Source organism: Gymnoscopelus microlampas, assembly GCF_963454915.1.
Source record: "Gymnoscopelus microlampas genome assembly, chromosome: 3".
Taxonomy (NCBI): Eukaryota; Metazoa; Chordata; class Actinopteri; order Myctophiformes; family Myctophidae; genus Gymnoscopelus; species Gymnoscopelus microlampas.
This window is the reverse complement of record NC_139940.1, coordinates 21,478,834-21,489,861: the sequence shown is the minus strand read 5'-3', so window position 1 is coordinate 21,489,861 and position 11,028 is coordinate 21,478,834. Positions and strand designations below refer to the sequence as shown.

General features: G+C 41.2%; 2 protein-coding genes across 3 annotated transcripts; both read left to right on the top strand.

Moving 5' to 3' along the window:
• Nucleotides 1–38: 38 nt before the first annotated feature.
• Nucleotides 39–1,169, top strand: irgq2 (immunity-related GTPase family, q2; the record flags this gene model as incomplete). The annotated part of the gene is made up of 1 exon (XM_084052257.1): nt 39–1,169. The coding sequence occupies one exon, from the start codon at nt 39–41 to the stop codon at nt 1,167–1,169; it is 1,131 nt and encodes a 376-aa protein (XP_083908383.1).
• Nucleotides 1,170–3,426: 2,257 nt separating this feature from the next.
• On the top strand, nt 3,427–10,824 carry vsig10l (V-set and immunoglobulin domain containing 10 like). 2 transcript variants are annotated; one of them, XM_084051737.1, is made up of 12 exons: nt 3,427–3,579; nt 3,926–4,258; nt 5,046–5,318; nt 6,133–6,327; nt 6,644–6,889; nt 7,349–7,627; nt 7,962–8,054; nt 8,581–8,805; nt 9,753–9,872; nt 9,996–10,033; nt 10,253–10,345; nt 10,436–10,824. In XM_084051737.1, the coding sequence occupies exons 1-12, from the start codon at nt 3,504–3,506 to the stop codon at nt 10,511–10,513; spliced, it is 2,049 nt and encodes a 682-aa protein (XP_083907863.1). In that variant the 5' UTR covers nt 3,427–3,503; the 3' UTR covers nt 10,514–10,824. The 2 variants fall into 2 exon arrangements, with proteins under 2 accessions (XP_083907863.1, XP_083907862.1); XM_084051736.1 differs by having other exon boundaries at nt 6,133–6,402.
• The last annotated feature ends 204 nt before the right edge of the window (nt 10,825–11,028 follow it).

The window sequence follows — 11,028 nt, the reverse complement described above, 5'->3', positions numbered from 1 at the left end:
AATACAGCCTGCAAATGATCTTTTATTCCCCCCCAGAAATGGAAAGAAGCCTATGCCTCATGGAGACCCTCAAAGAGTCTATGGAAAGCAACAACTTATCAGATGTCAAGGAGGCTGTGGAGGATCTTCTCATCAGCAGGATCAACTTGGCCGTAGTGGGGGACCGTGGAGATGAAAAGATGTCCTTTATCAATGCACTCCATGGCCTCGGGCCTGATGATGAGGGGTCCGCCCTGTCTCCACCCAATACTGCCCCAGATGCATTGGCAGTTTACCCCAACCCAAAACATCCTGACTTTCGCCTGTGGGATTTGCCGCCAGTCCCAACCACTTCACCCTTTAAACCTGAGGGATACACAGACCAGGTAAAATTCCTGCGCTATAATGCTGTCTTCATGACATTCACAGAGTCTCCACAACCTAACAGCGTGGCTGTGTTTTTGGAGGCCCGCTCATTCCAGCGAGAAACTGTGTACTTCACTCTACTAGCTTCAGAAAATGACACAGAAAATAGCCTGGAGGCCAAGAGGAACACCAGTCTGGAGATTCTAAAGGCTGAGGGGGTGGCCCTGCCGAGAATCTACCTAGTGAAACCATCAGCCTTGGAGAAGTTGGACTTCCCTGCCCTGCTGGAGGACATAGGCAGGGACCTCCCAGAGATAAGAGCCAATGCACTCCTGCTGGCACTGCCAACCCTCACCTCCACCCTGGTCTCCCAGAAAAAGGATGCTTTTAAAGCACTGGTTTGGGCAGCTGCCTCGCTTTCAGGTGGGGTATCTGCTATCCCTGTCCCCTTGGTGTCATCTATGGTTGATTGCAGTGTAGGAGTGAGGATCCTGAACAAAGCACGGACATCACTATGTCTGGATGATGACTCAGTCGAAAAGCTGGCCCGGCAAAGGGGTGTGGACCCAGCAACGCTCAAAGCCTTACGGACCTGTGACCTGTCAGCAGAGGTTACCAAGGGGGGAGTGAAAAAGCGCTTGAAAGTTGCAGAGAAGGACTTGGCGACAGTTTCATCTAGGCTGGTGTCGATGGCTATGCCTAGACAAGCCCGCAATGCTAGTCGGTCCTTTGCTGCCATGCTGCAGGCCCTCAATGGTGCCATCGATGAGATGGCGTCTGATGCTGAGAAGATAGTGGCTGTTGCTATAGGGGAGGGGAAGTGAGGCCTGGCAGATGCAATTTATTTGTATGTGACTTTTTATACAGTACATTTTGTTTCTACTTGCTTTTTGCTCAGTATCTGCAATAGCACACTTTCAAAGACTGATTGACATACTGTCAGATGCAGCGCTCCTGAGTCCTGGACTTAAATCGAACACTTTCATTTTTTTCATCTCTGAAAAACAACTAAACAATCCAAGGGGCATGACATTAAGATAATTATAAAGTAAGAGCTGATAGCAGCATTCAGTTACAATAGTTACAATATGCTGTTTGTGAACAATTCTACTGTAAATGTCATCAGAAACAGATGCTGGTTGGTGGGTTGTATTTTTCACATGCATGAAATAACTGAAGAGAGGAAGTTTAACTCAGCCAACACTATGCATGATGTTACATCATGCAGAGAGCGTAGGAAAGAAATATTGTACCACATCCAATAAAAGATACTCTTTCCGTGCTTGCCTAATGTGATGTGAACATCTGCAACAAGTAAGAAAAAAAATAAAATAAAAAATAACCCTTAAGTAAGAATTTCCCTTGAGCCATGAGCCAAAGAATTGTGCAAAAAAACAATTTATTATATGAATATGCAGTTCTCTGTCTTATGTATGTGCTCTTGCATAATTCATTTTGAGAATATTGCCTTTATCGGTTTCTGGCAATAACAAAAGTAAAAACAAATACCATATACTTATATCACTGCTTCATAAAAATATTTATTAAAATATATATTAACTTTAATAATGAGTATTTATTTATATTACACAAAATATAGAGTACCATAAGCAAGGGCTACACATGTTTCAATGTGTTCAAGGGAGTTTGAGAAAGGTTACATATTAAACTCTAAACGCAAACTTTCAGTTCAAATATGAAAATTATATCCCCACACCAAGTCTCAAGTAATATATCAATTATCACTATAGATCAACTCTTGCCTCAAGTATAGGCTAAATACAATTTTGACTTGAGCCTAGACTTAAATCCAGGTGACGAATTCTTGAATTCATAATTCACTCAAATGAGTCGAATCCCTGCTCTGCCACAGTAGGCCTTCAACCTGTGCAGACATGTGGCAGACAATCCCTGCAAGACCATCTTTGAGTCTAACAGTCATGAAGAAGCTGGACATTCAGTCCAGTGTTACCACTTCAAGTTCATGTAGGCAGCATCAACACCATGGGCAAATTTCAACTGGGAAGATGATGGAGAAAGTCTCTTGCCGACCACAATAAAAGGATAATCAGGTCCTTATTAGGAGTGGTATGGTCATCATGTCATAAGGAAGGAAGATACACACACGCACACGCACACGCACACACACACACACACACACACACACGCACACGCACACGCACACGCACACGCACACGCACACGCACACGCACACGCACACGCACACACACACACACACACACACACACACACACACACACACACACACACACAGACCAGTAGATGGCAGTGTGATCATGTGTTTCTGAAAGCTGTGAGCGCTGCATAGTCAGCTGTTCTTGCTTTACTACAGTTACAATACATTGTTCTCTTTGCTCGTCTCTCAGATGATGCCATGATGTCCAAAGTTCCTCCAGTGTGGTGTTGTGTTCCAGAGCATTCAACAACTCCAAAACCAATCTGGACCCGCAGAACCAAAATAAATGTATCTCATGTAACTCATGTATGGACACCAGTTCACTGTGCTCACTCTTTGTGGGCACTAAAAGAGGAACTTTGCTACATGCCTACCTGTCACTTCTGGAGCATCAGAAAGCTCCTGTTGTATGCGTCAAGGTATTTTGTGTTGTGTTGTGTAATGTATATTTTAATGTATTGTACCTTTTAACGTTTTTATTCATGGTTTTTTGACTGTTGTTTGGACCCAATGTTTTATACAATTGTGTCAATAAAGAAACTAACTAACTAACTAACTGACTAACTAACTATCCAAATCCATTTTTTAATTTCCCCTTTTTTATTGAAATGTTCTCTCTCTCTTTCTATTTTACTTTCATTGACTGCAAACTAAGTCCGAGTATTTTCTTTTTTAATAAGGGGTGCACCCCTTATATTAAAAAAAAAATCAAAGTTGTATTTCCAACTAGATGGGGGTGTGGTCTCATGTGCATCATCAGGGGTTTCTACACAGGTGCGTTTCCTTCCCAGTGTGATCACACATCACAGCACCTGGAGGACATAGGAGCCATTGACCGTCACTCGGGTAAACGTTTCAAGGACATTTCCCAGCTGCAGGGGGGACAAACTTTAACATAGTCTACAGCTATAAAGTGAGCTCGGACAACCCTTTCCTTGGATTTTTACCTCCAATATAGGCTATGTGGCTGAACACACTCGATATCGTCAGGGGACACTCAGTGAGGGAAATTGTGTTGACGTTGTTGACTATTTCAGGTAAGAACGAAGACTGAAACTGTTGCACACTGTGTGTGTGTGTGTGTGTGTGTGTGTGTGTGTGTGTGTGTGTGTGTGTGTGTGTGTGTGTTTTGAGAGAGAGATTTCAGCCTAATTGCATAACATATTTTTTTAATCTATCTAAGATGGTGTATGATTTATTTGTTGTATTTATTTACAGAGATTTCATCCTAAATTCCATAACAGCATTTTTAACCTATCTGTTTTAAGAGGGGGGGGGCATCTATCTGGATCTATGATCTGGATGGCTGGATCTACATATGGAGAGAAATTGATATAAATGAGTGCTACTTACCCATGTCATGTTCCTGTTGTATTAATCCAGGTGTATGTTGTGCCCTGGACATTTCACCCCCTGGGTCCAATCTGGTCAATGCCCAAGTTGGCAGCAATGTGACGTTGGCCGTGTCCATCAGTGGCGCTTCAGATCCTGCGATTGGGTGGTTTATGGATAGTCATCCCTTGGTCACCTGGATTATTGGCTCCAATACTTCAATCCCGGATATAGCAGATAGCCACAAAGGAGTATTGAAGCTTGAAACAAACGGATCTCTTACTTTTTTAAATGTACAGCTTGGGAACAGCAACAACTACACTATAGAAATAACAAAGGCTGGACTGGGTACAGCCTCAGCTTTGTTCACTCTTAAAGTATATGGTAAGTATACGAGGTCAGTGTTTGTAGATATGTTGGGCAAAACTCAAAGGTGGTTCACCGGCAGATAGAATTGGGTCAGCAAATTATTCTAGAGCAGTAGATCTCAAAGTGCGGTCCAGAGGCCCTCAGGGTTCCTTGAGGGTGTTCCAAATGGACCCTTACAGGTCTGTAACTGAGTTTTATGGGAGTCCTTGAAATAAAAAGATTGATAACCGCACTGTTCTAGAGAAATTGATTTCAAAGGCATTGGCAAAATTCCTCTAGTTCCTCAAATGAAGATGAGCTGAATTAAATATTGTGTTTATAATTAGGCTAGGGAATAGTTTGTGATGAGACACACACACACACACACACACACACACACACACACACACACACACACACACACACACACACACACATAATACTGCTACTACTACTACTACTACTACTACTACTACTACTACTACTACTACTACTACTACAACAACATGTTTTGTTATCTAGTGTGCAGTTGGACAATTTGTCCAAAGGGTGGTGCTAGAGGAAAGGCCATGGGGTCACCAAAATCAACAAGGTTCATCCATTTTAATGAATTCGCCCAGCATTTGCCTTGGCAATTGAATTCACCCATTAGATTAACCCATTTGATCTTTGGAGCCCTGATGCTAGTGGGCCTAAAAACAGACTTAAATGAGTTAAACAATAGTCAGATTTTGCATTTCAAAAGATTTGAAACACCATTGTTGTATACAGTATATCATATTTGATGCATCTTCATCAGTAACCCTAACCTTTTATTTTGCAGAACTCATTGAGACTGTTACTGTGAATACAGAACCTGATAATGCTCTGGAGGGCTCCAACGGGTTCACTCTGCATTATAGCACGGTGCAAGGAGTGCCTGAGCAGTGGACGTGGTACTTCAACAAAAAGGAGATAAAGGACAACTCCCACTACTCAGTCAGGCAAAAGAGTCTTGTGATCAGTCAGCCAAACCGCAACGACACGGGACAATACAGTTTGCGCCTGAGGAACCCCTATAGCAATGTTATGACTTACAAGAACATCACTGTGCTGTGTAAGAAGGAAGAGAACGTTGTGGCAGGAATTTAATTGTGATAAGACTGTTACACACAAATTGACCATAATATACATGGCGGCTATTTTGATCTGACCTCATACATACCCACCCACAAGTATACATTTTGAAAAGCCTGTACTTCTTGTATTCCCTATCTGCAGACCAAAAGGAAGATTTTCTTGATCTGACTTTACACATCTCATTTAATAATCTGTAGGATTTATAGCAACTTTCTGAAATAATAGTTCTCTGGTGTCTTAAAATGTGAATATCTTTCAGATTTTGTGAATTCATAATCTCATAATCACCCATCCACCGAGCCACCACTCCATATTTGACATGATTCTCTCTCACACATGTGCTCCAATGAGCGTCCCTCTCTAGTACTAGAGTCTAGTTAACTTGGTGTTGACAACTAGAGTAGAGATTGCTTAGGGAGGCTACATGATTATTGTACTCCTGTCTTGTTTTTGGGGGAGAAAGAGGGTCTACACTCTTTAACTCTGTGGGGCTAATCTTGCTATGAAAAATGTAACTTTAATTTTATAGTGGAAGTTAATGGGGGTCGGACCGGACCGAAACCTTACCCAAATCTGGAGTCATACATCATAGATGGCTGACTTCATAGACTGGGCACATGAAGTCCGAGATCCACACCGTTATTAAACCTAGCTTTTTTCCTGATGTTAAATGAGTAGTAACATTCCTGCTCGACAATAATCCATTGTGAATTCTCATGCCTACAGTTAAGTCTAATCATCATATTTTCCTATGATTGGATTTCTCATCCATGCTTTATGGTTTCCTACAGATGGACCAGATGAACCCAGAGTTGTGGTCAGACCAGAAAAGCCCTTCTATGTGTCTGGGGATTCCCTCAACCTCTCCTGTCAGTCTGAGGGCTTCCCAGTGCCATCTGCTGACTGGCTCTTTGGAGGACACAGCCTTCCCAGTTCCCACAAAGGATTCCTCAATCTGACTAATTTACAAGCCAATCATCAGGGAGGTGTGTACACCTGCATGCTCCTCAATGAGGAGACTGGAAAACGTCGACAGAGGAATGTGACCGTCAATGTTTATGGTATGCAGAATACTGGGCATACTTCTCATAAGTGTATGAACTGAAGGGTTGCACTGCTCCCAATATCTTTAGACATATTCAATTCAAACTGTAATCTGTCCTAGAGGAAACATTGATGAATGATGTTTTATGCAACAATACACAACCATAGTGATTTAGTAGTATCTGAATGAATGTTTCTGTTAGTTATTTTGTAATTCAACTGCAATACATACCGGTAATCTAATCTCTTGTTGGACAGAGAGGCCCTTGGGCAGCCCGCTGTGCTCTGTACATTCAGTCTCTGACAACAGTCGCCTGCAGTACAACTGTCGGTGGCGTGGGGGCACACCAAAGGCCCTGCTCTCATTCCCTGCTCTGGCCAACGGCAGTAGTGGTGCTGGGGAGTTTAGCCTGATAATGCCTGCCTCACAGGAACTCAGCGGGAAAACTGTTATATGTGTTGCTGATCACAAACTCCAACAGAATAACTGCAACATTACTGCACGTAAGTTTCAGACTTTTCCAGACAGTATTCTGCTTAACCACATAAACCCTAGCATCCCTATTCTGGGGGCGAACATTAGGCAAAAATAACTGATTTACAAGCTCACAATGCGTCACATTGCGACACGTTGTGAGCTTGTAGATCAGCTATCTTCGCCGAAGATATTAGTGTAGAGGAAAAACAGAAAGCGGGCCTAGTACAGTATAGAGCCCCTGCTGGACTCTGGTGAACTAAGTCTATATAGGCTTTAAGTTGTTAAACCTCATAATGATATATGATTGGAAGATAGATGTAGCATTGGCCATATTCTCACGGTGGCCATTTTGCTCTTATGTCATTCCGAGGGTCGTAACGTAATATGACGTAAGAGCGCAAATGGCCCCTGTCTGGATATGGTCAATTGCACAATGTCCCAATGATGCCATTACTCACTTTTGTAAAAATCGTAATATTTTCCAGGAAGCCCAATGGCGTTCTTACCAATTGTCAGCACCACAATTGAGATGACTGGCAAAGTACTGGTCACCATTCAGTGCGTCAGTCATGCCTCACCTACGGCTGTCATCTCATGGTCCAAAGGGAATGAATCTTTAACCGACGGAATGCAGTACCAGATCAGCACTGACACCACACAACTTCGTATTAGAGATTTCAATATCAGCAGCTTTCTCCTGGAAAACTACACTTGTACTTGTAGCAACCCACTGGGCAGCCAGACAAGGGACACTCAATTACAAGGTATAGTGTTTCCTTTGTCAGCGTTTTCTTGTATTTTGTTTTTAGGCTCTTTTTTTGTTGCCATACTACACTTCCCAGTTTAGATAATTGTATTAAAGTAGTAAGGAGTCATTTGCCTACACATTCTTACGTAGAGCATGGGCACGACAAGAGTGTTAGCAAGACCTCAGCTGCACAATGAACCCTTAGACAGAATGCTAAGTAATACCTGAGATTGCTTTCTTGCTCAAACAAGGCTCCATAGTCTCCTTGCACTCCCCCCTTTGCTTTCTCTCTCTCGCTCTCCCTAGCTGTCTCTCACAATCCACCCCACTCTCTCTCTCTCTCTCTTCAGGCCCCACCATCTCAGATTCCAGTCTGTTCCCTAATCAAGATGGAACCATCATCACATTGACCTGGGAGGTCCCGCCTACCTCTGTCGTTACAGGTAAAGCAACCATGATTTTGCTGCAACAGGGTTACCGGTAGCCCCCCACCCACCAATAATCCTTACATTGCATGGGAACCTAGCCTTCCTTTAAAAAAAACTATGGGCATGTCAGCAAAACTGTGCAGGAGGAATGATGACATGGTATGTTGAAAACAGAAACTCTAAACATAGGGGTGTAAATATTGCTCAATATGCCAAGGCATTGGTTGAGCACTAGGTTTCTAGGTTTTGTGGTGGAAAAGTACAAAACGATTGTGGTAGTTAAATATAAAAAATGGTCAATTTGGTTAAACTTGTACTGTACACTGGTTTAATTTAAGTAATTGTTAAGGTAACCCACACGGGAGGGCAGGGTTTGGACAACCTTATAGACAGCAGATTTAAAGAAAAATCGGAAGAAGTCTGAATGTGTGTCATCTTAAATATCATTGGGCCATGTGTCAATGGGGGCTACAGATTATTACATTCTTTGCTCTTATCTTATCATTTTGATTCAAACATGGTCACATATGCTCCCTTGCAGGTTTTGCCATCCAAATGAAAGGACCTGATCTCAGCGACACCAAAAAAAATCACGACAAAAATAGAGGGGCCTCAAGGCAATTCGAAACCATTCAGCAGAAACCTGGCTCCACTCGAAGTACAGATATCTCTACCCTGGATCCCAAATCAACATACAGGTTCCGCGTCATCCCGAAAGTTGGTCGAACCACCGGAGAACCATCTGAGGTCCATAGAATTGGACCAGGTATGACATGAAAGGCTCCCTCGGTTTTATTTTAAAACTTTATTAGACATCCATTTCAACGAAGCAATTGTTGCCTGATGTTCATTATTCATCAATATCTGTCAATTAATCCATTAAGACCGGGAACGCATCTGTGTCATTTTAAGTTAAGAAAATAGCAGATATACAAGCTCATAGTGCTATGAGCTTGTAGAGCTGCTATTTTTTGAAAAAACAAGAATTTGTGCAAATCTTTGAATATATGTTTTAAAGCGAACATTTTTACTCCGATCTGTGCTTCTGGGGGTCCCTGGAACAACATATTTTGAGATGGGGGGTCCATGGCCGAATACAGATCATTTTGGGGGTCCTTGACATGGAAAAGTTGGAGCACCACTGATATAGCAACATACTGTTAAAATGGAACTTAGTTAACTTATGTAGACAGATGCCATGTCATTGTTGACCTGGCATCCTATAGTGTGTATAGTTTCAATGTAGGCTGATGATAGGTTCTTGGTTTACGTATGTATTAGTTATTATTAGATTATTGGTTTATTCATGTAATATTTTAGTAGATTACTATTTTTTATGCATTTGATGTATATGGGTATTATGATGTATTATCTTGTGTCCATGCTTACTGTAAATCGCTCTGTAAACTGTTAGGATTTAGAAAACATTTTTAGATATGCATTTGGCCACGGACCCTCATCTCCAAATGTTTTGTTCCAGGGACCCCCAGAAGCAAAGATTTGAGTTGCTAATGTTCACTTTAAAAATATATATATTCAAAGATTTGCACAAATATTCACGATTTTTCAAAACTCGTGAAAATTATCTTGTTGATCGGCTATTTTTGAATAGCCAAAGAAATCTTAAAATAACACATGCGTTCCTGGATTGAATGGGTTATAGCAGGCCCAGCCTAAAGTACTTTACCATAATTTGTGGTATTTGAACTGTAGGTGAGGGTCTAAGTGGCCCAGCTATCGCTGGTCTTGCAGCAGGAATTCCCTGCAGCCTCCTCTTCCTCATCCTCCTCGTCCTCCTGATTGGCCTCTGTGTCACGTGCTACAAGAAAAAAGGTAACGCTCATCTTCCTTCAGCACCAAACCCTAATCTCCTGTGAAGACGTTTGAACATGTTGGGTTTTAAATTCTGACACTTTCCCCATTAACACTTGCACTATAATCTGTTTCATACTGTAGGTCAACAGAGAAGTTACCCGAAGTCCAATGTTGTCAAGGTTTGCTATTGTTTTTCATTATGTATGTATTTCTTATGTTTTATATGCTGTTATCAGGGCGTCCTTGAAAAAGAGAGCTTGCTCTCAATAGGCTCCCCTGAATAAATAAAGGGAGTAAAAAAAGTTAGAATTTGGATGTCAGATGGGAATGATTTAATTCATTCTTTGTGTTTTATTGTGGTTCGTTTGAGCTTAATTTCCGTCTCTGCTTTCACACAGGCAGTGACAACACAACCAGATATAATGTTAGTCCCCCATACCCTGCTGACTGGAGGCCTGAAACCTCCCCCTGACTACAACAAATTACATCAGGTACCCTCCCTGTCTGATTTAAAAAGAAAAGCAAATAAAAATGATTATAATTATATATGCAATGAGTAAATCCATGTTAATTTCTTTCAGAGAGATTCGTCTGAGAGATCGCTGCCCCTCCCCACATTTGTCCCCTCTCCACCTGTGAGATTTGCCACAACTGTGTAACACTTTGCTATACAATACTTAGATTTTTTTTAATGCACATTTTATATATTCAGTTATCATGATTTGGATTATGAATAGTTGCTGGGTGTTATTTTATTCATACTTTGATTGTTTTAATGTGTTATTTATTTATACAATTATAATGTAAATATACATCATAATTTATATTGACAGTAGTTGGTGGCATATACTATTTATTCTACTAGGGTAGAGATATTGCTTGTGGCATCAAACATGGAATACTCCTTTTAACCACTTAACTTAAGCCCTATTTTACATTTTATATCTATGAAGTGCCCAAAATGGGGACGACTGGGTTAATAAGTTAAACTATGAATTCTTATTTTCTTATGTTCTGTAACAATGTTATTTATTTACAATAAAACACATGTAAATTCAGTTAATGTTTGCATCAATTAATTCATTTAGCCTATCTTTAAGGCAGGCTGAATTGCTCAGTGACACAACTAAGTTTGTGCATAATATAGAGATAGAGTTTGTGACAGAATTATTTC

Bases quoted from the DNA above. Each gene is read 5' to 3' on its own strand.
- vsig10l (XM_084051736.1), top strand. From the start codon at position 3,504: ATGTGGCTGAACACACTCGATATCGTCAGGGGACACTCAGTGAGGGAA. The intron at 4,259-5,045 runs GTAAGTATACGA...TTTATTTTGCAG, and splicing joins GTTCACTCTTAAAGTATATG to AACTCATTGAGACTGTTACT. The intron at 8,055-8,580 runs GTAAAGCAACCA...GCTCCCTTGCAG, and splicing joins GCCTACCTCTGTCGTTACAG to GTTTTGCCATCCAAATGAAA.